Here is a 27,857-nt window from a genome sequence, read left to right on the forward strand (position 1 = left end):
GAAAAAATTAATTTTATTCTTTAGGTTCAATTATTTACGAAGTAGGTTTCCGCTTTCATTTTCATTTTACATGCAATTTAAAATATCAATGAATACCTACAAATTATGACTTTTCTATCTCAGTTTGAAAAACCAGAGTTTATCTTCCGCACAAAGCTTGTGTTTAAAAACCTGACACGCACTGCATGTGTAAGTGCGTTGACCCAGAGGTGTAGAAAATGTTCAACAATCAGGCAGACTGATGAAAACCAGTCATTTTTTGTAACAACACCAATATTTTATGTAAATGCAGGTAAAAACATTTTCAAGGTTTTGTTTTATAACCTCCATGCCTTTTTTAAACTTAAATCTATCAGATATTGAGATAAAAGCTAGTTTGGACTAACCAGACTGCTAGACAATCTTACTGTCGCTCAGTGGCTGCATTTTAATTTCTGACATTTGCAGCCACTGCACAGTTTGACCGTCACAATATAAAACAAACTGTATGCATCGGATAAGTTCGACTAACCAGACCGCTAGACCCGAAGTGTAGAGGTCCAGTTTCTGGACCCATAGATAGTCAACATATAATTAATTCGACGTTCAGATTGTTTAATATTTGTGACGGGGCAATCTAAACGTCAAAACTTTGAAAGACCAAAATAATGGAGGATAAATCACAGTACAAGGTTGTGTAAAGTTAATGGTTTTATCGCTTGTGCATATTGGCATGTAGACACGGTAAACGTTAAATGCACAGTGTACAGTACATACATACATAGGTTTAATTCACCAGAAAATTCAAAATTTTGGATATTATTTGATAATTTTTACATAAATCATTGAGGAATTGAATCCCCTTTAGATACATGTAAGTTTTATTTGAATTTATGGCCAATTTTTGACATAATTGGCATTTAAACCTATAGCATGTAAAGCGTCGGCAGCAATGAAAATTTCATCGGAAATTGCTTCCATTATTTTGGTCTTATGAGTGTTTGACGCAAGTGGGGATATTGCCCATATGAAAAAAATTTCTCAATATTTCCTAGGATCACATCAAATTTGTTGGACTAGACCCCTAGACAACCAGTGTAGGACTGTCTAGATCGAGGTCCGGTAATCTATGAATACTTAAAATGGTTCATGTATACAGGAACTTTCATTTATCTGTGACTGAGGTGTCAAATAATTGGTACAATAGAGATCTGATAAGCAAGAAAAAACTAAATTTATGTTACATATATGTATACAAAATGTTTAGTTATATGGTTAACAAATATAGTCAGCATGACTTTCCAGGAATGATTATCGTGCGAATAACAAAAAGCATTGGTGTGACTATGACTGTATGCGAATAAAGAAAATAATCAGCACAATGGTTGTTCGTATAAAAACAATCATCAGCACGACCTTCATGCAGATAGTCTCGGCCTTTTATATATCATTACAGTATGCACTTAACTTCTATCATTGACAACCTTTTTGAGTTCAACGATGCATGAAAACCATAACAATCAAACAGTAATATAAACATGCTGTCTTTTAAATTATCATGCGGGAGTAGTACACAGGTGAGCGCTTTAGGGTCAATGACCCTCTTGTTTGTTATTGTTGGTGTTTTATTTCTGAGTAGCTTCTATTTCATCTTTCAGCACCACATATGGGCCACCTGTATACCTGTGTTTTGGCTGATGCTGTAGCGAGATATCACAGCTTAAAGGGCAAACAAATACTCTTCTCTACAGGAACTGATGAACATGGTCTTAAGGTAATATTAATACATAGAAATACAGTACATATATATATATGATATATTAAGGTGTTACAGATTAAAGGATGAATGAAATATCTTTTCCATTGATGCTGATTTAAGTTTGGTCTTAAGGTATGTTGAGATATCAAGGTACTAATAGGTTAATAAATACTCTTCTTCACTTGATATGGCAAGATATTTCTGACTTAACACATGCAATTACTCTTTTACAATGGAACTGATTAACACAATTTTAAGGTATGTTGATGTATGAAGATATAATTATATGATATTAAAGATTTAAGAGCAAGCAAATACTCCTCTGCACCAGGATGGATGAAAGTGGAACATAAATATTTGATACATTAAGGTATCACAGATTAAAAGGCCAAACAAGTACTCTTCTCCATCATAATGGTGCTGATAAACCTAGTCTTAAGGTTACATGATGTTTGATGTATGAAGATATCGCAATGGTCAATTTCCTCCGCGCAGGCTGGTCAGGACCCATGCTGTTCGCAATGGTTGCTGGTGGTCACTAGATGACCCTTGGTTTTTGAAGATCAGTAGGTCAAAGGTCAAGGTCTCAGTGACCTTGAGACGAAAGGCTGTTTATAGCTCAACTGAGCCAAAGGCTCATGGTGAGCTTTTGTGACCGTTCAATATCTGTCGTGTGTCGTGCGTTGTCCGTCACCATTTTCTACAAAAAAATCTTCTTATTGAAAACCACTGGGCAGAATTACACCAAAGCTTCACAGGAATGATCCTTGGGTGGCCCCCTTTCAAAATTGTTCAAAGAATTGAATTTTATTATGGTCCTGTACCAGAATTGTTTAAATTATAACTCTTGGATTAAAAGAGGCCGTGACCCGGGGAGTCTCAAGTTTTACATAGACTTATAAACATGTAGGAAACAATTTATAAAATCTTCTTCTCTGAAACTGCAAGGCCTAGGCTTTTGATATTTGGTGTTTTGTATTGCCTTGTGGTCCTCTACCAAATTTGTTCAAATTATGCCCCTGGGGTGAAAAGAGACCTGCCCTGGGGGTCCCAAATTTAACATAGACTTATATAGGGAAAAAAATCTTCATGTCTGAAAGTTCAAGGCCTAGGCCTTTGATATTTGGTATGTAGCATTGCCTAGTGGATCTCTAACAAGATTGTTCAAATTATGCCCCCCCCGGGGTTAAAAGAGGCCCTGCCCTGGGGGTCACTTGTTATATGAGTTATCAGGAAGTTATATAGGATTAAATACTTAAAAAATTATCAGATCATATTTCCTAGACTGTTTAATTATAATTATTTGATGACCCCAAGCGATTAGGGGTCACCTCACTGTGACCTTGACCTACTGGCTTACTTTCTTGTTTTTTAAGATACAGCCTTGAAATTTGGATGACATGTACAGTTTTGCACACCCATCTTAAAACTGACTTTCAGTGACCATGAGTGTGACCTACTGACCTACTTTCTAATATTTTAGTATCAGTTTGCCATTTTAAACATGTGGCTCATATTACTCAGGTGAGCGATTCAGGGTCATCATGACCCTCTTGTTGATCAATAGCTAGAGAATGTTAATATCTTTAGAAGGTTAATAAATTCATAACCTTATTGGTCAGGGTGTCATTTAGGTCTGCTGTCAACTTTCTGAAACCTACAAATTATGCACAAAGTTAAAATTGAAATGCCATCATGAGTCAGGGATCAGCCTAGGTCAAAATTTTAGGGAGAAGTGACTTCTCCCTCCACAGAATTTAGGGAGAAGTTGAGAAATTTAAGGAGAAGCATCGGCATAGCATTCAGTTTCTTGCCTATATATATCCACTTTCTGTGGGTCTAGTTGTAACTTATAAACAGTAATTATTTAAGGAAATTGATTCTTGCATTATCATTTTCATGAATTTCTAAATAAAGTATAAACTTAGCTATGAAAAAGTCGCCTTTAAATTTTTATCCGAAATTTACATGTCCGAAATTCGTAAATTTAACAGGTGCACGATCAAAACGGCGTGAAAATTTTCATTAATGTTTCGATTCTCGTACTTTTATAATGCCCGATTTTTGCACCAACTTGTTCAGATTTATACATTTAATTTATTTATTTATTATTTTTTTCGAAAATAATACCAAACTCGTAGTTAATGGCGATCTTTTTACAATATTTTGTACGGCAGTTCTGACGTCCGCGAAATCATTTTTAATCCACAGTACCCGAGCCGTTCATTTACAGAAATTGACCGTAATTATGGTAATTGGAATAATTTTTGAAGTAATCGTTAATAAAATGAAAGAATAATATACAATTGTTGCATAAAATCATGCTCTCGTTAAGTTTATCGGCTTTTTACACGCCGATTGAAAATTTTCAAAATGGCGGCGGCTTACAATATTATTGATTGACGCTGTTAGATAGTAACGCTACGATTGGCTGAAGTTTGACAGGCGAGTAGGCGGGGTTGACTATGGATTTATCGATAATTTAATCTAGAATATGCATCAAGTTTTGCAACTTTAAGTAAACAGATAATAACTCGCTGAAAAACTCGGCGATTTGGATTTCGCCCGGAGGCGATAATTAGGCGAAGTGGCCGACTTTAAAGCGACGATATCGCTCAAATCGCCTTGTAGGCTGATCCCTGTGAGTGGGCATATGTGTCATACCACAGGGTGCATATGTGCTTTTTAACAGCTCTTGTTCCATCAAGCATTTTAGGATAGCTTTTATCATACATTGTTGACATCATTTTTTTATTAAATTTTCCCTTTTTTCCACCCAACAGATACAGCAGGCTGCGGAAAGGCATAAAAAACCTCCAGCTGAGTTTACCACTAGCATATCTAGCACATTTAAGGTATGTATTAATTATTCAGTTTAGAATAGAATAGAACAGACTTCAAAATAAACTTGGCAGTTAATGACAGGGTGTACTTCTGTACACATTTTTGAGCCAGGGTAATGGAATGATAATGTAAAATATCAGAATAAACATGTATGTTATAAGTGGTCATGTCTTAGTAAGTCCAAAACATAAAAGTTCTCCACAGATTAAAAGTTATAAAAAGTTTATTCATACATTAATTCGAACTTCCATTAGAAATTTGACTTTGTTTACTATTTTCACTTCAATGATATTAGTTTTTTAATTGTGCTTGTTATACCCCCAAAAAACGAAGTTTGGTGGAGGGGGGCGGGGGCATATAATAGTGACCTTGTCGGTCGGTCTGTCTGTCGGTTGGTCTGTTGGTTTTCACGGTTTCCGGACAATAATTCATGAAAGGTTAGACAGATTTAAATAATTTTTGGTACACAGACCTGTGTAACATTATAAAATACAGGTCAAGTTTGACATTGAGGTCAGTAGGTCAAAGGTAAAGGTCTCAGTGATCAGGAAAAGTTAAATGATTTCTGGATGATAACTTTAGAACACTTGGGCCAAGAATCATAAATTTTAGTACACAGGTGTAACATCATAAAGTACAGGTCAAGTTCAACTTTTAGGTCAGTAGGTCAAAGGTAAAGGTCACAATGACCAGGAACAGTTAAACGGTTTCCAGATGATAACTTGAGAATACTTGGGCCTAGGATTATAAATTTTGGTACACAGGTGTAATATAAAATACAGGTCAGGTTTGACTTTTAGGTCAGTAGGTGAAAAGTCAAGGTTACAGCGACTCTCAGAAGTTGAGAACAGTTAAACGGTTTACGGATGAAAACTTGAGAATGCTTTGGCCTAACATCATAAAATACAGGTCAAGTTCGACTTTGAGGGTCAAGGTCACAATGATCCAGAGCAGTTAAACGGTTTCTGGATGATAACTTGAGAATACTTGGGTCTAGGATCATGAAAGTTGATAAAAAGGTTGGTCATGACCAGCAGATGACCCTTATTGATTTTGAGATCAATATGTCAAAGGTCAAGGTCACTGTGACCCTGAATAGTTAAACCATTTCCGAGTGATAACTTGAGAGCGCTTAGACCTAGGATCAGGAAAGTTGATAGGAAGGTTTATCATGATCAGCAGATGACACCTATTGATTTTGAGGTCAGTAGTTTAAAGGTCAAGGTCAGAGTGAGTGGCCAGGAACAGTTAAATCGTTTCCAGACAAAAACTTGAGAATGCTTGGGCCTAGGACCGCAAATCCTAATAGGGAGGTTGATCATGACCAGCAGATGACCCCTATTGATTTTGAGGTTCGACTTTGACATTGGCTTACTTCTGTGACAAGGCCATATTGTGGAGTTATATTCGTCACTTCTGTGACAGCTCTAGTTTGCACTTAGTCTTCTGATGATTGCAAGCTGAAATTATACTCTTGGGACTCAAGTACGGCAGCTGTTCAGCCTCTGATTTCTCAAACACTTGTTTAACAGCTGTTTGAATTCTAATTGGGTAACTGTTCAGACTCTGGTTTGTTCAGACTTTGGTTTGGCAGCTGTTTGGATTCTGTTTTGGCAACTGTTCAAAATCTGATTTGTTCAGACTCTGGTTTGGCAGCTATAAAGATTTCCATTTGGCAGCTGTTTGGGCTCCGGTTCAGCAGTTGTTAGGTTTCTGGTTTGGTACCTGTTCAGACTCATGTTTGGCAGCTGTTCAGACTCTGGTTTGGCAGCTGTTTATACTCTGATTAGACAGTTGTTTGCACTCTGGTTTAGCAGCTGTTTAGACTCTGGTCTGGCAGTTGTTTGAACTCTGGTTTGGTGACTGTTTGAATGCTGGTTAGGCAGCTGTTTGCACTCTGGTTAGGCAGCTGTTCATACTCTGGTTAGGCAGCTGTTTGCACTCCAGTTTGGCAGCTGTTCATACTCTGGTTAGGCAGCTGTTTGCACTCTGGTTTGGCAGCTGTTCATACTCTGGTTTGGCAGCTGTTTGCACTCTGGTTTGACAACTGTTCAGACTTAGTTTTGGCAGCTGTTTGTGTTCTGGTTTGGCAGTTGTTTAGATTCACTGAATTTTGGTTTTGATTTGTTTCAGGAAATGTTTGACTGTTACAACATCAATTACACAGACTATATACGGACCACTGAGGAGAGACACTATGTTACTGTGCAGAAGTTTTGGGTAAATACATGTTAGTTCTTATGTAAAATTTACAAATTACAAATCAGATATTATCAACAGTAAGTGTTTTATTATTATTATAGGACTACATTTGAAATAGTGTTATGATTAATATCTCGATTAGATTGGTAATAGGAAAAAATGTTTACAGTCACAATTTTATTGAGACGTAACAAGGCTGCTGTTTGGATTACATTAGTTTCTTATTCATGTTTATTTACAAGAATATCACTTTTGCAGAGAATATCAGTTTCTATGGACCTCCATGTTACCAGTTACCAAACAATGAGATAAGAGGACTTTATGAGTCATAAAATAAGTAGAGTTACACTGTAACTCGAAGCTCTTTATTAACTGCTCAAAGGTAGACCTAGTGTTAAAAGTAGCTGAATATTAAAAACTTTTTATTTCAAAGACGATGTCTTGCACAATTGTTTTTTCAGAGAGAGCTGGAAACCAGGGGATGTATTTATAAAGGTTCATATGAGGGCTGGTACTCGGTGTCAGACGAAGCTTTCCTTAGTGAAAATGATGTAAAAACTTCAGTTAATGAAAAGGGACAGGTACTGAAGGTGAGTTGAAGCAAGGGGCAAATTAGCTTCGTATGTATAAAAAAGATGTAGGGAACACAGTTGGACAGAACAATTTGTTCCTTTATCATCAGGGTTCTTTGTAACAGTTCTATTACATATTATAGGGATAACCAACATGATTGTAATGTATACTGCATATTCTTACAACCAGGGCTTGTGATTTCCATCGCAGTTTTACAGAAGAAAATTGTATCTGAAGTCTTTCATTCTTCATCTCGTGTCTTGTGAGGAAGTTTTCATTTACTTGTGGAGAACTTGTCAGTACTGGTGCAGCATCTTATGGCACTGGCTAGGTTTATGAACCATCATAACAAAAGTATTAAAAAAACAGTCTGAAAGACATTTTCCGATGTTTTTAAGGCATTCACAGGATAAGTGAATAACCAGTTTGAATTTGATATTCAGATATTGAAACCCACCTTTTTGCTCATTACCAACTAAAAATCTTTTACATCTAATTTGTTTTGATGACCCGTCAGTATCCCATACTATCTGCCACTCTTCAACCTTAAATTTATCCTGAAGGAGAATCAGTAAGTTACAGAGGAGCACCTACATTAACAACTCCTTGGAATGAGAAATTGAGCAACCAAATCCAATGGTTGTTTGACAGGGTTTGGGCTATATCTATTGTCACTATTCACAACATTACACTGGTGTGTGGTACTATACATACAGATATCAGCTTAGAGTTGTCACCTGTTCACAACGTTAATATGAAGTGCTATTTTAACAGGCATCTGTTAAGAGTGGTCCCCAGGTCACATTACTAACATGAAGTGCTATATTAACAGGGATCAGTTGAGAGTGGTCACCAGGTCACATTACTAACATGAAGTGCTATATTTACAGGGATCAGTTGAGATTGGTCACCAGGTCACATTACTAACATGAAGTGCTATATTTACAGGGATCAGTTGAGAGTGGTCACCAGGTCAAATTGCTAACATGAAGTGCTCTATTAATGTATCAGTTCATGTCACTTAAGTGAAAGTGTATTAATGAGAGTGGTTGCCCAATAATGTCATTAACATGAAGTACTATGTTTATAGGTATCAGCTGAGTGAGGGTGGACACCTGGTTACATCACTAAAATAGGGTGCTATAATTGCAGGTATCGGCTGAGACTGGTGACCTGGTCATGTCACTAACATGAGGTGCTATATTTACAGGTATCAGCTGAGACTGGTGACCTGGTCATGTCACTAACATGGGGTGCTATATTTACAGGTATCAGCTGAGACTGGTGACCTGGTCATGTCACTAACATGAGGTGCTATATTGCAGGTATCAGCTGAGACTGGCGACCTGGTCATGTCACTTACATGGGGTGCAGTATTTACTGGTATCAGCTGAGACTGGCGACCTGGTCATGTTACTAACATGAGGTGCTATACTTACTGGCATCAGGTGAGACTGGTGACCTGTTCATGTCACGAACATGGGGTGCTATATTTACAGGTATAAGCTGAGACTAGTGACCTGGTCATGTCACTAACATGAGGTGCTATATTTACAAGTATAAACTGAGACTGGTGACCTGGTCATGTCACGAACATGGGGTTCTATATTTACAGGTATCAGCTGAGACTGGTGACCTGGTCATGTCACTAACATGGGGTGCTATATTTACAGGTATCAGCTGAGACTGGTGACCTGGTCATGTCACTAACATGGGGTGCTATATTTACAGGTATCATCTGTGACTGGTGACTTTGTCATGTCACCAACTGGAGGTGCTATATTTACAGGTATCAGTTGAGACTGGTGACCTTGTCATGTCACTAACATGAGGTGCCATATTTAGGTATTAGTTGAGACTGATGACCTGGTCATGTCGCTAACTGGAGATGCCATATTTGCAGGTATTAGCTGAGACTGGTGACCTGGTCATGTCACTAACACACGATGCCATATTTACAGATATCAGCTGAGGCTTGTGACCTGTTTATGTCATGAACATGGGGTGCTATATTTACATGTATCAGCTGAGAGTGTTGATCTTGTCATGTCACTAACATGTGATGCTATATTTACAGGTATCAGCTGAGAGTGGTCACCCAGTCACATGGATGCAGGAAGACAACTATATGTTTAGACTTTCTGATTATAAGGACAAACTTCGTGAATGGTTTGACACTGGAGGTGTGTACAATGCTGTATAATGTTACACTTTTATATTATGTGAAATTCAATGTGAAATTATTTAATTTTGTCTGCTTAAAATTGTGTGGTTTTGGCCATAGAGCTTTTTCTAAGATCGTAATGAATTTGTGACTTTTGAATTTAAGTTGAATGTTACTGGTTTAATAAAATGGCTGCTTGGGGGCAGGGCTAGTTTTTGCTATATCGCTTTATAGAAAACTTGGAAAATCTATCTTGAAACTGTCAGCTTCATTTTAAAATAATTTTACAGAAATGTCCATTGGGTGACCTACCAAATCCCTTCAAGTTGTGTTGATTTGTTAATAGGGATAGGATGTGTTCTGTCTATATTTATTATATTTTATTTATTTTGCAAACTTAGATTGAAAATCTTCTGCTCTGAAACTTCTGTCATGATTTTAATATAAACTTACTGAAATGTCCCTTTTATGGCCTTCCACCATTACCCTTTATACAATTTTGATTTGTTGAAAATCTTGACTGCCAGGGGATGGGACTAATATTCTCTATATGGTTATACGGAAAACTTTGAAAATCCTGTCCAGAAACAACTGGCCAAATTTCAGAATTATTTCATACAAATGTTCCTGAACTGACCTTGTATCAAAAGTGTTCAATTAAGCTAACTATGAGGGGCCTCCATGGCCGAGTGGTTAAGGTTGCTGACTTCAAATCACTTGCCCCTCATCGATGTGGGTTCAGGCCTCACTTGGGACATTGAATTCTTCATGTGAGGAAGTACTTCTACCCAGGTGCTTGCTCGTGATGAAATAATGCACGGAGGGGCACCTGGAGTCTTCCTCCACCATTAATGCTGGAAAGTCACCATATGACTATAATTGTGTCAGTGCATCGTTAAACCCAACAAAATAAATAAATAACCAAACTATAAAATCAGGTGAGTGATCTAGGACCATCATGATGCTCTTCTTTATTCTAAGTGAGACTAGCTGTAATAACATTGAAAACATTAATTATCAATTAAATGCCTTAATCTTATTATTAAAGTGACCTTTGTTTAGCTAGAATATTGCTGTACGCAGCAACATGTAACCATTATCATTTTGGCAGTGTTTTCTCCTGAAACTTCACCAGTCATAGCCTGTGGCATCTCTTTATGGACCTCTTTTGAGTATTTTTCAGATTATTCTGAAAATAATGGTAAAGCTTCATTCTTAGGCTGTTCTTAAAAGTTAGTTTTATAATGGCAGCATTTGTTATTGAATACAATATCATAAAACAATTTTCATTTTTGTATAAAGAGTCCAGGCTTTATTCTACGTTATCCAGATAAATGAATTTATGCCATCCATTCCGGTTTATCAAAAGTGCAGAACTGCCTTAAACACTAATTATTATGCTCACAAAATTAAATGATTTTACAGTATTTTCTTTTTAAATTTGGTTTATGTTCAGAGTCTGTTTGTTCATCATTGTGTGTAATATTTTTCCATTTAATATTTCAAATGAAAAAACATGCAAGCAAATTTTTCATTAGGATTTTAAAAGGATTTTCGCAGCTAACTCTCTCAGAATTTTAGCTCACCTGTCACATAGTGACAAGGTGAGCTTTTGTGATCACCTTTCGTCCGTCGTCCGTCTGTCCGTCCATCAACAATTTCTTGTCTGCACGATAGTGGTTTCATTTATGATTTTATTTTAACCAAACTTGCACACAACTTGTATCACCATAAGATCTCGGTTCCTTTCTTGAACTGGCCAGATTCCGTTATGGGTTCCAGAGTAATGGCCCCTGAAAGGGCCAAAATCAGCTATTTTGACCTTGTCTGCACAATAGCAGTTTTATTTATGATTTGATTTTTACCAAACTGGCACACAACTTGTATCACCATAAGATCTTGGTTCCTTTCTTCAACTGGCCAGATTCCGCTATGGGTTCCAGAGTTATGGCCCCTGAAAGGGCCAGAATTAGCTATTTTGACCTTGTCTACACAATAGCAGCTTCATTTATGATTTTATTTTAACCAAACATGCACACAACTTGTATCGCTATAAGATCTTGGTTCCTTTCTTGAACTGGCTAGATTCCATTATGGGTTCCAGAGTTATGGCCCCTGAAAGGGTCAAAATCAGCTATTTTGACCTTGTCTGCACAATAGCGGCTTTATTTATGATTTGGTTTTTACCAAACTGGCACACAACTTGTATCACCATAAGATCTTGGTTCCTTTCTTCAACTGGCCAGATTCCATTATGGATTCCAGAGTTATGGCCCCTGAAAGGGCCAGAATTAGCTAATTTGACCTTGTCTGCACAATAGCAGCTTCATTTATGATTTTATTTTAACCAAACATGCACACAACTTGTATCGCTATAAGATCTTGATTCCTTTCTTGAACTGGCTAGATTCCATTATGGGTTCCAGAGTTATGGCCCCTGAAAGGGCCAGAATTAGCTATTTTGACCTTTTCTGCACAATAGCAGCTTCATTTATGATTTAAATTTAATCAAACTTGCACAAAACTTGTGTTGCCATAAGATCTTAGTTCCTTTGTTGAACCGGCCAGATCCCCTTATGGGTTCCAGAGTTATGGCCCCGGAAAGGACCAAAATTAGGTATTTTGACCTTGTCTGCACAATCGCAATTTCATTTATGATTTGATTTTAACCAAACTTGCACACAACTTGTATCACCATAAGATCTCGGTTTCTTTCTTGAACTGGCCAGATTCCATCGTGGGTTCCAGAGTTATGGCCCCTTAAAGGTCCAAAATTGGCTATTTTGGCTTTTGTAGCCATATAGAGACTTCATTTATGGTTTTATTTGATACAAACTTCCAAAATATCTTCAACAACAATAAATCTTGGATTCCATGACAAATCAGATCCAGTCGTAGTTTCCAGAGTTATTTCATATCTGATTACCTCCCCTGATTGTAGTCAAAATGGATTAATATCAGTAACTACTTATAGGACTTATTTGAAATTTCATTATTGTCATTAGTTGGACTGAACCAATCAGGGTAGATAACTATGGACTGATTTTATGTCAAATTACCTCCCTTTATTTCAAATTAAAATGGGTGTATCTCCGTAACTAATGAAGATACTGATCTGAAATTTCATTTATGTCAACAGATTTATTTGGCAGATCCTTCTTTTGTTCACTTACAATAATTTTCTTTTTGATTACTTCCCTTTTACGTTATTATAAATAGCTTACTTTTAGTAACTTTTTTATTATTGGCCGTAGGGAAAACCCAAGACCACTTTCCTGTGGTACAACATGGATGGTACCTCCAATTTTTAGGTGTGTTTTGACATATCTGTACCTTGTAAGAATTTTGTTTTTCTGTTTGGTTAAATTTCTTACTTTGTTGTTCCTGTCCTTTGGACTTAGATATTTTTTCTGAGGACCTTCTTGTCCTCAAATGCAATGATAACAGGTGAGCGATATAGGGCCATCATGGCCCTCTTGTTCAAATCTGTTTTTGATACATAGAACTGATCAAGTAATGAGGCTAAATGTGTAATGTGCAGGTCTTTTATACAAGCAGTATGTTTAACAATTTCAAATGATTGATGCACTCATTAAGACATCAAAATGTATTCTTTGACAGTGATTGAGCCACCAGTGTTTGAACCTACTGCTCGTCGATGGTTATCAAGTCTAGAAGATCTGTCGGTATCACGGCCCTGCAGTCGACTGTCCTGGGGTATACCAGTGCCTGGAGATAACTCTCAAACAGTTTGTACACTATCTGTTCCCTCCTTTTCTCATTATTAGTCCCCTACTGGTTGAAAACCAGTTTTGGGGACTATAGGAATGCGCTTTTCCGTCATTCTGTCATTCCGTCTGTCCGCAATTTGGTGTCCGGTCCATAACTCTTTTATCCATAAAGGGATTTTAATATTACTTGGCACAAATGTTCCCCATGATGAGCCGACGTGTCATGCGCAAAACCCAGACCCGTAGCTTAAAGGTCAAGGTCACAATTGGAGGTCAAATGTCAACAGGGCTTTTTTTCTGTCTGGTCCATGACTCTCCCATACATGAAGGGATTTTAATATCACTTGGCACAATTGTACCTCATAATAAGATGTGTCATGCACAACTTTCAGACCCCTAGCTCAAAGGTCAAGGTCACACTTAGCAGTCAAATGTTAACATGGCATGAACAGGGTCTGTTTCGTGTCTGGTCCATAACTCTTTTATCCATGAAGGGATTTTAATATTACTTGGCACAAATGTTTCCCATGATAAGACGACTTGTCATGTGCAAAACCTGCACCCCTGGCTTAAAGGTCAAGGTCACAATTTGAGTTCAAAGGTCAACAGGGCTTTTTTCCTGTCCGGTCCATAACTCTCCCATCTATGAAGGGATTTAATATCAATTGGCACAATTGTACCTCATAATAAGACGATGTGTCATGCACAACTTTCAGACCCCTAGCTCAAAGGTCAAGGTCACACTTAGCAGTCAAATGTTAACATGGCATGAACAGGGTCTGTTTCCTGTCTGGTCCATAACTCTGTCATTCATTAAGGGATTTCAATATTAATTGGCACAGATGTTCCCCATGATGAGACAACATGTTGTGCGCAAATCCCGGAGCCCTTGCTCAAAGGTCAAGGTCACCATTGGGGGTCAAATATCAATAGGTCTTTTTTCTTGTCCAGTCCGTAACTCTGCCATCCATGAAGGGATTTTGATATTACTTGGCACAAATGTTCCCCATGATGAGGTTACATGTTATACGCAAAACCCGGACCCCTAGCTCAAAGGTCAAGGTCACAATTGGAGGCCAAATGTCAATAGGGTTTTTTTCCTGTCTGGTCCAGAACTCTGTCATCCATCAAGGGATTACAATATTACTTGGCATAAATGTTCCCCATGATGAGACGACGTGCCATGTGCAACACCCAGAACCCTAGCTTAAAGGTCAAGGTCACAATTGGAGATCAAAGGTCAATAGGATTTTTTTCCTGTCCGGTCTATAACTTTGTCATACAAAATAGGATTTGAATATCAGTTGGCACAAACATTTCCCTGGATGAGACAACATGTTGTGCGCAAAGCCCCGGCTCTAGGTCTAAGGTAAAGGTCATACTTAGAGGTCAAAGGTCAAATTCAAGAATGACTTTGTCTGGAGCATTTCTCCTTTATGCATGGAGGGATTTTAATGTAACTTGGCACAAATGTTCACCACCATGAGACGAATTGTCGCACGGCAGAACCAGGTCCCAAGGTCTAAGGTCAAGGTCGGACTTAGAGGTTAAAGGTCAAATTCAAGAATGACTTTGTCCGGAGCATTTCTTCTTTATGCATGGAGGGATTTTGATGTAACTTGGCACAAATGTTCACCACTTTGAGGCACACTTTTTTTAGAATTATGTCCCTTTGTTGTTATTATAAATAGATTATATTGTAACTTTTTTATAACTGACCGTAGGGAAAAATTGAGACCACTTTTCTGTGGTACAACATGCATGGTACAACCAAATTTTAGGTGTATTTTGATCTATCTCCACCTGGTAAAGAGTTTCTTGTGGACTTATATTTTATAGATATTTTTTTTTTTTTTTTTTTTTTAGGGTTAATTTCCTTTGTTGCTACTATAAATAACTTTTTATGATAACTTTTTGTATAATCGGCCAAAAAAAAAATCCAAATGAAAACAACTGTACGTATTTATATATGCAAATTTTGATACATCATTGACAGATATCAGTTCATTATGTTATACTGCAGTACAGAAAATTTGGTGCCTTCCATGCAGTAGGGGACTTTGTATTGCATGGCAATACTTCATTCACTTGTTAACCCTTACCCTGCTGAATTTTGGTAATGAATTTGTCCATCTGGAGATAACTCTCAAACAGTTTGTACACTATCTGTTCCCTCCTTTTCTCATTATTAACCCTTACCCTGCTGAATTTCTATAATGAACTTGTCCATCTTTCAACTTGGACAGTGCGATTAACTTTAAAGGGGTGCTTACCAAAAAGATATTGGCTGAATAACAAACATTGCAGATCATGATCAGACTGCACGGATGTGCACGCTGATCATGATAAACACTGGTTGCAAAGACAGAATCAATGGTGTCCAGCATGGTAAGGGTTAAAGAAAGGATGTTGTTGCAGCAAACAACTTAAAGCTGGTATGGAAACCAGGAACATGGGTTAGGTTGATTGTCTAAGGTTACATAACTGACATTCTGTTGAAAATCATAGGGACCTCTGTGGTGTGAGTGGTTATAGTTGTTGACATTGGATGCTGTGAGTTTGAAATCTTGCTGAAGTAATAGAATTTGTTTGTGTGAGAAAGTCATCCAGGTGGCTGAAGGTAGGTCACAGGGCCACCTGGGATTTTACTCCACCATCTGTAGCTGGAAAACTACTATTATAACCAGAAAAAAATTGTTAGTGCAACTCAAATGTCTGACAAAACAAAATACCAGTATATGGAATGTTGTGCTTTACCCATATTGAAGAAGTGAAAACTGTCATTCATTTGTGGTCATATTCTATGTGAATGTACGTGACACAACTTCCTCCAGCAGACCTGGGGTCAATTACTTTAGAATGTAATTAATTAAATTACAGTTACATTGAGAAATGTCCAGTTAAATTACAATTACCATTATATCAAATTTAACAATGTAATTAATTAAATTACAATTACATAGCAAATTGTAATTAATTACATTCAATTACAATACCAAATGTGGTACTTCTTACATGAACACTGTAGCAAAGTTCTTTTACTTTTTACTACATATACATAATAATTCACCTGTAAACTGATTTCAATTATTATGTCTCCCCCAGGAGACATATTGTTTTTGCCCTGTCCCTCCGTCCGTCTGTCCGTCAGTCCTTCCGTCCGTCCGTCCGTACGTCACACTTCATTTCCGAGCAATAACTGGAGAACGATTTGACCTAGAACCTTCAAACTTTATAGGGTTGTAGGGCTGCTGGAGTAGACGACCCTATTGTTTTTGGGGTCACTCTGTCAAAGGTCAAGGTCACAGGGGCCTGAACATTAAAAACCATTTCTGATCAATAACTAGAGAACCACTTGACCCAGAATGTTGAAACTTCATAGGATAATTGGTCATGAAGAGTAGATGACCCCTATTGATTTTGGGGTCACTCCGTCAAAGGTCAAGGTCACAGGGGCCTGAACATTGAAAACCATTTCCGATCAATAACTGGAGAACCACTTGACCCAGAATGTTGAAACTTCATAGGATGATTGATCATGAAGAGTAGATGACCCCTATTGATTTTGGGGTCACTCCATCAAAGGTCAAGGTCACAGGGGCCTGAACATGGAAAACCATTTCCGATAAATAACTGGAGAACCACTTCACCCAGAATGTTGAAACTTCATAGGATGATTGTACATTTAAAGTAGATGACCCCTAATGATTTTGGGGTCACTCTGTGAAAGGTCAAGGCCACAGGGGCCTGAACATTGAAAACCATTTCCGGTCAGTAACTTGAGAACCACTTGACCCAGAATGATGAAACTTCATAGGATGATTGGTCATGCAGAGTAGATGACCCCTAACGATTTTGGGGTCACTCTGTTAAAGGTCAAGGCCACAGGGGCCTGAACATGGAAAACCATTTCCAATCAATAACTTGAGAACCTCTCGACCCAGAATGTTGAAACTTCATAGGATGATTGTTCATACAGAGTAAATGACCACTATTGTTTTTGGGGTCACTCTGTTAAAGGTCAAGGTCACAGGGGCCTGAACATTGATAACCATTTCTGATCAATAACTTGAGAACCACTTGACCCAGAATGTTGAAACTTCATAGGATGATTGAACATGCAGATTAGATGACCCCTATTGATTTTGGAGTCAGTCAATTAAAGGTCAAGGTCACAGTGGCCTGTTCATGTAAAATCATTTTTTGGAAATAACTTGAGAACCACTTGACCTACAATGTTGAAACTTAATAGGATGATTGGACATGCAGAGTAGATGACCCCTATTTATTTTGAGGTCACTTGATCAAAGGTCAAGGTCACAGGAGCCTGAACAGTGACTTGAGAACCACTAGGCCAAGAGTGTTGAAATTTAGCGGGATGACTGGACATGCCAAGTAGATGATCCCTATTGCAGCCAACCATCAGTGTCTCTTTGACTTTCGCTCCTGACCCCTATTGACTTCTTGCCTATAGGACTTTGCATTTGGGGAGACATGCGCTTTTTTACAAAAGCATTTTCTAGTTTCAGAATTGAATTTAAGCTCAAAGTAAAATGTTTGTTTGCGGGAAATCATCACTCAGTCTTTAATATTATTGCAAAAGGAGCCAAAAGTCAGCCCAAATTAATAGTTAATACATTGTCAAGCAGAATTCGGTTAGGGAAGAATGATGCATGTAAAGTCAGGTATTTCTCTGAGGTCTGAATTTCTCTGAAGTTTATATGATCATGGTTCTGCAAGATGTTTCTAATTTAACTAGTATACTTCAGTATTTAATCATTTACATTTTAAACTTATATTTAAATTTTTTATTCTTGACACTACATGTTATCCAAAGACCATATTGAAAATAAGTTGTAAAACATTCATAAGCCATCCTAGAATAACTGTGTCATTAAAACTGTAGATTACTCATAATGCCTACAATAATTATATTTTTTATCTTGTTAGAACTGTGATGTCAATTGCTATGTTGTTTGTATCATTTAATACAACAAATTTTATCACAGATAAAAAATGATATGCTAAGCATTTCAGTTTTTGCTCTGATAAAAATCTAAATAATAATGATGCAAATAACAATTTCAAATCATAATTTGATCATTTTCTCCAAAAACATAGTGACAAACATCATCAAAGATTACCAGTTGGCTCTAATAAGACAATTATATCAGAACAAAGGAGTCCAAGGGATTAACAACTACCATAATATTCTATTATTGTTTTTCACAGCTATGAAATGCAAATTAGCATGTTAAAGCGAAGTGTCACTGGTAATAAACGTATATATACTATTTGCACAACAAACTGGATTAGCATGTGCCATGTAATTGGAAAGTAATTGAAATGTAATTGTCAATTACACCTCAAAACTGCTCTGTAATTAATTAAATTACAATTACATGTAATTGATAAATGACCCAATTACAAATTACATTCAGTTACTTAGGAAATGTAATTTAATTGCAATTAATTACAATTACATTTTTAATTACCCCAGGTCTGTCCTCCAGAGTATAATGGGTCAGTCAGTAACTGAGAAAAATGCACTGTAGATTAGATAAGTTTGACAAGTTTTCCATATATAGTTCGAGTGCATTTGTATTTTTATGTCTCCCCCAGGAGACATATTGTTTTTGCCCTGTCCGTCCGTCCGTCTGTCCGTCCATCCGTCCTTCCGTCCGTCCGTACGTCACATTTCATTTCTGAGCAATAACTGGAGAACCATTTGACCTAGAACCTTCAAACTTCATAGGGTTGTAGGGCTGCTGGAGTAGACGAACCCTATTGTTTTTGGGGTCACTCCGTCAAAGGTCAAGGTCACAGGGGCCTGAACATTGAAAACCATTTCCGATCAATATCTAAAGAACCACTTGACCCAGAATGTTGAAACTTCATAGGATGATTGGTCATGAAGAGTAGATGACCCCTATTGATTTTGGGGTCACTCCGTCAAAGGTCAAGGTCACAGGGGCCTGAACATTGAAAACCATTTCCGATCAATAACTAGAGAACCACTTGACCCAGAATGTTGAAACTTGATAGGATGATTGGTCATGAAGAGTAGATGACCCCTATCGATTTTGGGGTCACTCCGTCAAAGGTCAAGGTCACAGGGGCCTGAACATTGAAAACCATTTCCGATCAATAACTAGAGAACCACTTAACCCAGAATGTTGAAACTTCATAGGATGATTGGTCATGAAGAGTAGATGACCCCTATTGATTTTGGGGTCACTCCGTCAAAGGTCAAGGTCACAGGGGCCTGAACATTGAAAACCATTTCCAATCAATAACTAGAGAACCACTTGACCCAGAATGGTGAAACTTGATAGGATGATTGGTCATAAAGAGTAGTTGACCCTTATTGATTATGGGATCACTCCGTCAAAGGTCAAGGTCACAGGGGCCTGAACATTGAAAACCATTTCTGATCAATATCTAGAGAACCACTTGACCCAGAATGTTGAAACTTCATAGGATGATTGTACATGCAAAGTAGATGACCCCTATCGATTTTGGGGTCACTCCATTAAAAGTCAAGGTCACAGGGGCCTGAACATTGAAAACCATTTCCGGTCAGTAACTTGAGAACCACTTGACCCAGAATGTTGAAACTTAATAGGATGATTGGTCATAAAGAGTAGATGACCCCTAACGATTTTCCCTTATTGATTATGGGATCACTCCTTCAAAGGTCAAGGTCACAGGGGCCTGAACATTGAAAACCATTTCTGATCAATAACTAGAGAACAACTTGACCCAGAATGTTGAAACTTCATAGGATGATTGTACATGCAAAGTAGATGACCCCTATCGATTTTGGGGTCACTCCATTAAAGGTCAAGGTCACAGGGGCCTGAACATTGAAAGCCATTTCCGGTCAGTAACTTGAGAACCACTTGACCCAGAATGTTGAAACTTAATAGGATGATTGGTCATAAAGAGTAGATGACCCCTAACGATTTTGGGGTCACTCTGTGAAAGGTCAAGGTCACAGGGGCCCGCACATTGAAAACCATTTCCGGTCAGTTACTTGAGAACCACTTGACCCAGAATGGTGAAACTTCGTAGGATGATTGGTCATGCAGAGTAGATGAATCCTAACGATTTTAGGGTCACTCTTTTAAAGGTCAAAGCCACAGGGGCTTGAACATTGAAAACCATTTCCAATCAATAACTTGAGAACCTCTCGACCCAGAATGTTGAAACTTCATAGGATGATTGTTCATGCAGAGTAAATGACCCTTATTGTTTTTGGGGTCACTCAATTAAAGGTCAAGGTCACAGGGGCCTGAACATTGATAACCAGTTCCGATCAATAACTTGAGAACCACTTGACCTAGAATGTTGAAACTTCATAGGATGATTGAACATGCAGAGTAGATGACCCCTATTGATTTTGGGGTCTGTCTATTAAAGGTCAAGGTCACAGTGGCCTGTTCATGTAAAATCATTTTTTAGAAATAAGTTGAGAACCACTTGACCTACAATGTTGAAACTTAATAGGATGATTGGACATGCAAAGTACATGACCCCTATTTATTTTGAGGTCACTTGATCGAAGGTCAGGGTCACAGGAGCCTGAACAGTGACTTGAGAACCACTAGGCCACGAGTGTTGAAATTTAGCGGGATGACTGGACATGCCAAGTAGATGATCCCTATTGCAGCCAACCATCAGTGTCTCTTTGACTTTCGCTCCTGACCCCTATTGACTTCTTGCCTATAGGACTTTGCATTTGGGGAGACATGCGCTTTTTTACAAAAGCATTTTCTAGTTTCATTTACTTTTACATTACAGCTTGTTTATCATTTTATCAGGTGAAATATTGTGCACTCTTGCCCTACATTTCAGATCTATGTATGGCTGGATGCCCTGGTGAACTATCTGACTGTGTGTGGATATCCTTCTCAGGGCAGAAGCTGGCCGGCTGATGTACAAGTGATAGGGAAAGATATACTCAAGTATGTATAGTGCCTGTCTATTGAAATTAGAACAATAACAGTTATGATTCGGGCTTTCAGCAGCCCTGTCAGAAATGAATAAGTGCAAATGTAAAACAAAGTAGAGAGTTCACACACAAAATTGACATGTTGGCATATCTCCTGCCTGCAACTGATTGCCTGAAAAGCTCATTTTCAAATTCTAAATATGGAAAACCTTTCAGCATTAGCAGTATGAAGTGACCCTCAGATTGAAGGGAGTTTTTTATGCCCCTGAAGGTGGGCATATTAAAGTCGCACTGTCCGTCCGTGCATCTTTGTAAATTCTTGTCCGGGCTGTAACTCTGCCATCCATAAAGGGATTTTGAAATTACTTGTTGTAAATGTTCACCATAATGAGACGACTTACGACTTGTCATAGGCAAGACCCAGACCCCTAGCTTCAAGGTTAGGTCACATTTAGATGTCAAAGATTTAACAGGGTCTGTTTCATGTCCTGACTGAAAATAATTTGTGAAAATTTGTTATAGGTTTTATATATTTTCTTCATTTGTCTTGTATATATTGCTAGGAAATTGTTGTTAAACAGTTTGAGATGAGTCATAGATGATCTGTGATCAAATATAGTGTGTCATTTTATCATGTTTTAATAAGATGTATTTATTACCAGATACCCTGTCCGTTTTATTAAAATCCATTGTATATTGCCAACATTTGTTGTGTTGTTTCTGTATCTTATTCACATATATTATGATTTTAAATAAAGCATTTAATGCTACAGGGTTAGATCTGTAACTATTCCAAATTTCATGAAGATATCTTAAAAGCTAAAAAAGATATGACCATTTTTCTATTATGGCAACGGAGAAAATTCACTTCTCGGTGCCGCGAACGCGACATGTTCAGCTGTATTTTATATAGTGGAAAAATTCTAAAATTACGCGTTATTTTTCAGATTTCAAATGGTCATAACTTTTTTATTTTTAAAGATATTTTAAAAAGAAAACGTGTTCTGTAAAGCTCATGAAGAGCTCTAAATAACTGTCAGGTTGTTTCTGGAATTTGAATAAGTTTAAAAATCAGCTGGGGTTGCTAGTCCTGTCCATAACTCTGCCATCCATGAGGGGATTTTGAAATAACTTGGCATAAATGTTTACCATAATGAGACGATGTGTCATGCGCAAAACCCAGACCCCTAGCTCCAAGGTCACACTTAGAAGTCAAAGGTTAACAGGGTCTGGTTCGTGTCCGGTCCATAACTCTGCCATTGATGAAGGGATTTTGAAATTACTTAGCTTAAATATTTCCCATAATGAGACGACATGTTATGTGCAAGATCCAAACTCCTTGCTGTGAGGTCAAGGTCACACTTAGAGGTTAAAGGTTAACATGGTCTGTTTCTTGTCCAGTTCATAACTGCCATTGATGGAGGGATTTTAAAATCACTTGGCATAAATGTTCCCTATATTGAGATGATGTGTCATGCACAAGACCCAGACCCCTTAGCTCCAAAGTCAAGGTCACACTTAGAAGTCAAAGGTTTTTCTTGTCTGGTCCATAACTCTGTCATTTATCAAGGGATTTGAAAATAATTTGACACAAATGTTAACCATTTTGAGAAGGTGTATCAGGCTTATGACTCGGGTCAAGGTCAAGGTCACGAAATGATGTGTGTTTTTTTTGTGCAGACAACTGCAACATTCTTGGGCACGCTGCGGGGGCATTTGTCACCAATAGTGACAGCTCTTGTTTATTGCTTGATTAGAACTGAAGTTAAAAATGTAACGATTGTGGAAAATGGAGGTCTGATAAGAAGTGAAATTGGGAAAATAGTGTCCCATTGAAGCTCTGTATATCACCAATGTTTAATTAAGCCTCCGCATGAGTCAACTTTTAATGTGAGGAAGCTAACCAGATAGCTGTGGAAGGTTAGAGGTACTGTCCAGTTGTAAGCAAATGTTTGAAAATTGCATAGAGGCACAACCTGGTGCAAACGTTGAGGCAGAACTGAATACAGAACTGGAGACATTCTACATTATCATGACCTTAGCCCACTGTGACTTAAAAAAAAATACAAAATTATTGTCTGCTTTTGTTATTTTCTGAAGAATAAGAAAGTTCAGGCTTTAAATGGTCATAAGTTCATAAAATTTGATAAAATATTTCACAATATTGAAAGAATGTATTGACATATATATGCCTTTTGTCCTAGCCATTGAATACTGGGAAATCATTAATATTCGTGGGATGTGAATTCGTGGATTTCAACTTTTGAACATAAAATGAATGAAAATTTTACTTGTTCTTTGGGATTAAATTCGGTGGATTGACTCAACCACGAAATCCACGAAAATTAATCCCAACGAACAAGTAAAATTCCCCATTCATTTTATGTTCAAAAGTTGAAATCCACGAATTCACTTACCCACAAAATTGCCGATTTGACCAAACCACAATATTTCATGCCCACGAAATTAAATGATTTTACAGTAAGTCTGCCTTGGTTCACCTTTTTCTCACTGGCAAATGGACAATTGCAGGAACATAACTGCCAGTTAGTTCTGTTAGTGATCAAGATGAAAATATATACATTACAGCATGATACACATTGTATATGAGCAATGCATAAAAATACATGTAAAATCTCTGAAGCTATTTATATTATGTAGCATGGTTTTGAGCATCTTGTTTACTGTTACTGATTGTTGATTTCTTTAAGGTTCCATGCAATTTATTGGCCAGCATTTTTGATGGCTGCAGGATTAGATCCTCCCAGGAAGATTTTCTGTCATTCTCATTGGCTAATCAACGGTGCTAAGGTACATGTGCCAGTTATTCTTTTTATTTCGTAGTTTGTTCAGTTTAGTTTATACTAATTTGTTTTAGTTTCAAGCTTATTGAAACCACTCTTGAGTCTGTTTCCTGGAAAAACCAGTATTGGCGTCATATGAGAAGTCATGGTCGTGACCCCAGTGGAGCTCGAATGCACGACCCCTGGATTGAGTGGCCAACACCTTTTCCACTACACCACCACTCCCCTTGTTTAGTTTTCTAGGTGTTCATTGAACTATTACTATTCCTACCCCTTTGATGGTTTGTGCGGATGGACTTCTTTGGCAGAATGGTTAAAGTTACTGAATTTCAACCACAAGCTCTGCATCACTAGTAGTGTCAGTATGAATTCCACTCTAGTCTTTCAGCGAGTAAGCCAGCTGGTTTGCTGGAGGTTGATGGTTCTACCCAAGAGCTTGCCTGCCTAGGGTCTTTCTGCATCATTAATAGTAGGAAATTGCTATATGATCTAGACTGCATTGGCATGACTTTATCAGCCTGTAATTGCTGGATTTTAATAATTCTCTTTAATAAGAAGTTGTGAAAAAGCTGTGCATTCAAGTTTTATTACGATTCTTACATCAAACGCAAATGTATATAATTTTTATGCAGAAGGTTTGGACAGATTATATTACATAATTATACTTTAATGGCAATTTAATAATGGTGAATGAACACTGTTTCCTTTAAAGAAAGTTTATGCAGAAAAGTGGAACTTGGAACTATAATCTATTGTTGGTTTATAAGCTGTTGAAATAATGTTTTCAATTTCAAATTCTTATGATAAAATGAATAGTAATTTGATTTCTGTTACAAGGTTATATGATTTTGTAGTATCTTCAATATTTTGAATGAGTCTCTTATCGCTTCTGTTTTAGATGTCTAAGAGTCTGGGTAATGTTGTAGACCCAATGATAGTACAAGAGAAATATTCAGCTGAAGTGTTCAGGTATTATTTACTGAGAGAAGGTGTACCACATTCTGATGGAAGTAAGCATATGTTACCTTATTGTACTAACTATATCAGTATACTGGTGTTTATTTATTTTACTTATGTGTAGTACAGTGCAAACATTAAAGGTACTCTCGTGTAGTACAATGCAAAAAAACACAGAAAGGTACATTTCTGTAGTACCATGCAAACACTGAAATTGTGTGTGATACAGTGCAAACACTGAAAGTACTAATGTAGTACAGTACAAACACTAAAGGTACTAACGAGGATTTTACTCTGGAGTAGCTAATTTATTAAGAAACTTTTTATTGTCAGTTGATCTAACTTATAAATTCAATCTGATAATTTCTGCTGAATGTAAAACATGGTTGTGCTTAATTTACTAAGAATGTTTTCTTATTGTTGTATTGGATGTTTTATGATCAATTATTCCAAGTTTTAAATTGATAATTTCTACTGAATAAAATAGTGTGGTTATGTAAACATAGTTGTTTCTTTGTATAAGTAGATGCCCATGTACAACATGTCGAGACTGCCCTTTGACCCCTAACTGTGACCTTGACCTTTGAGATAGAGTCTGTCTCGTTGAGGTTAGCATTCATGCCAGATATAAACAAGATTCCTCAATGCATGTCCAAAGTTACAGGCTGAACAAGATCTGACATGACCTTTGACCTGCAACTGTGACCTTGGCCTTTGAGATAGGAACCTGGGGTTTGCGCATGACACTCTGTCTCACTGAGGTTAACTTTCTTGCCAAATATAAAAAAGATTCCTCAATGCATGTCCAAAGTTACAGGCTGAACAAGATCTGACATGACCTTTGACCTGCAACTGTGACCTTGGCCTTTGAGATAGGAAACTGGGGTTTGCGCAAGACACTCCATCTCACAGAGGTTAACATTCATGCCAAATATAAACAATATTCCTTAATGCATGTCAAAGGTATGGGCCAGACAAACAAAGCCGGGACGCACGCACGCACACACTGCCATTTGGACAATTATGTCTTCGCTTCCACAAGCGGGCTTGACAAAAATTGTGTATCAGTTGGTTGCTATTAGTTATATGATTTTACCAAAGACACATCCTATGGTTTTTATGGTACGTAAATTATTTTGAAAAAGTAAAGCTTGCAATAAATGGTCATGCATAACTGTATTGCTTACTTTGTTTATTAATAAGTCATTATTCCTACATGAATTTACATCTGGGGAAATTCCTCCACACAATCTTTTTGTAACTTCAGCAATTTTTACGTTTTATTTCACTTTTGTAGATTTCCTTGAAGAGAAGGCAATGGAGTATGTAAACTCTGATGTAGTTAACACAATGGGAAACCTTCTCAGTCGATGTACTGCTCCGGCGATCAATCCCAGCCAGATCTACCCCAGGAAATACCAGGAAACTTACATATCTAAGATAACCGCTTCAGACAGGGAAACATTTGAAAACCTGGATATGTTGATAGGTAACCGATACAGTATACTTAACCCTTACCCTGCTAAATTTCAAAAATGGACTGGTCCATCATACAATTTTGGCAATACCATTTATTACTTAAAGGGGTGTTCAATGAAAATTTACTGACTGAATAGCGAACAGTGCAGACCATGATCAGACTACATAGATGTGCAGCCTGGTCTTGGTCTGCACTGGTCACAAAGGCAGAATCACTTACTGCCAGCAAGCTAAAGATTAAAATAGGTAATATGAAAGCAGTTCCAGTTTATTTGTTTAGAAAATGTGCCCAACACTAAGTTTTTACAGCAGTCACTATTCAGCTTATCATTGAACAGTTTAGCAATTTATTCAAATGACCTGTCTATTTATTGCCTAATGATTTTGAGTATGAAAGGACCTTGAGACCTTTAACAATATGAATACACCAACACCAAAGATAGTGGGCTTTAATTGATGACTTATAAAATTCATGGGAATATTATCAAATGGGAGGTATTATTAAAAGACCACACTTGGGAGAGGTAAAAAACACTGTGGTCTTTATTGGCAGGAAGTATTTAATCATAGATAAACTGCAAATATTTAAATCGGGAATGAAACTACTGGCTTCCTTCACAGGTGGACTGCAGCACAGGTATTACTGAATGACAGAAATGGAGTATTGTGTCTCTTGACTTGCTGAATATATATGTATACATCACATCTGAAAAATAAATGCATTACATTGTAGGTATTGTGAGTTTTGTTTTTTTCAATGCCATTCAAAGCAACATGTCTTTATCAACTACATGACTGAAGCATCATTTATTTTACATCATTTATTACCATCCATTTATTTTACATAGATTTATAAATATACACGTTTCCTAATTTTACAGATACAGTGGAAGGATATTATAAGGACATGATGTTTTATAGAGGTATTGAGAGCATCATGTCTTATCTGAGATGGGCAAATGGTGTTGTACAGCAACACGAAGTTTGGAATCTCGCTAAATCAGACAACGAAACAGACATTCAACACCTCAAGTGTGTAATACATGTGGCGCTGGAAACATTGAGAGTTAGTGGAATCCTTCTGCAACCTGTGATACCAAATATATCTCAACGTTTGCTCAACAGACTAGGAATTCCTAAGGATAGAAGAACTTTTGAGTGTGCAAAAAAACCCTATTTAAATTCTCCTGAACTAGCATTAGGGCCTAATGAAGGCGTCATTTTAAAAAGATTGAAAATTATAAAATAGATAATGCAGCCCATTGATAAATCTACTCATGCTTTTGTATACAAATTTTAAATGAAATAAAAGTGAAAAAGGAAAAGTGGTTTAGTTTTAATGTTGTTTTTAGGTGTTTGAAATGGTTTAAATTAAATCTACTCTTTGATTTCAGAACTAATAATATGTACT

At 37.3% G+C, this 27,857-nt stretch overlaps 1 protein-coding gene across 1 annotated transcript; it reads left to right on the forward strand.

Moving 5' to 3' along the window:
- Positions 1-29: 29 nt before the first annotated feature.
- Positions 30-27,774, forward strand: LOC128558613 (methionine--tRNA ligase, mitochondrial-like). Its single transcript, XM_053548451.1, has 12 exons — positions 30-292; positions 1,638-1,753; positions 4,522-4,593; positions 6,716-6,802; positions 7,246-7,374; positions 9,435-9,540; positions 13,143-13,270; positions 21,110-21,219; positions 23,918-24,017; positions 24,909-25,020; positions 26,265-26,456; positions 27,328-27,774. The coding sequence occupies exons 1-12, from the start codon at positions 106-108 to the stop codon at positions 27,693-27,695; spliced, it is 1,707 nt and encodes a 568-aa protein (XP_053404426.1). The 5' UTR covers positions 30-105; the 3' UTR covers positions 27,696-27,774.
- Positions 27,775-27,857: the final 83 nt, after the last annotated feature.

Source organism: Mercenaria mercenaria, chromosome 7 (genome assembly GCF_021730395.1).
Source record: "Mercenaria mercenaria strain notata chromosome 7, MADL_Memer_1, whole genome shotgun sequence".
Classification (NCBI taxonomy): Eukaryota; Metazoa; Mollusca; class Bivalvia; order Venerida; family Veneridae; genus Mercenaria; species Mercenaria mercenaria.

Bases quoted from the DNA above. Each gene is read 5' to 3' on its own strand.
- LOC128558613 (XM_053548451.1), top strand. From the start codon at position 106: ATGACTTTTCTATCTCAGTTTGAAAAACCAGAGTTTATCTTCCGCACA. The intron at 293-1,637 runs GTAAAAACATTT...TTCATCTTTCAG, and splicing joins AATATTTTATGTAAATGCAG to CACCACATATGGGCCACCTG. The intron at 6,803-7,245 runs GTAAATACATGT...TTGTTTTTTCAG, and splicing joins TTACTGTGCAGAAGTTTTGG to AGAGAGCTGGAAACCAGGGG.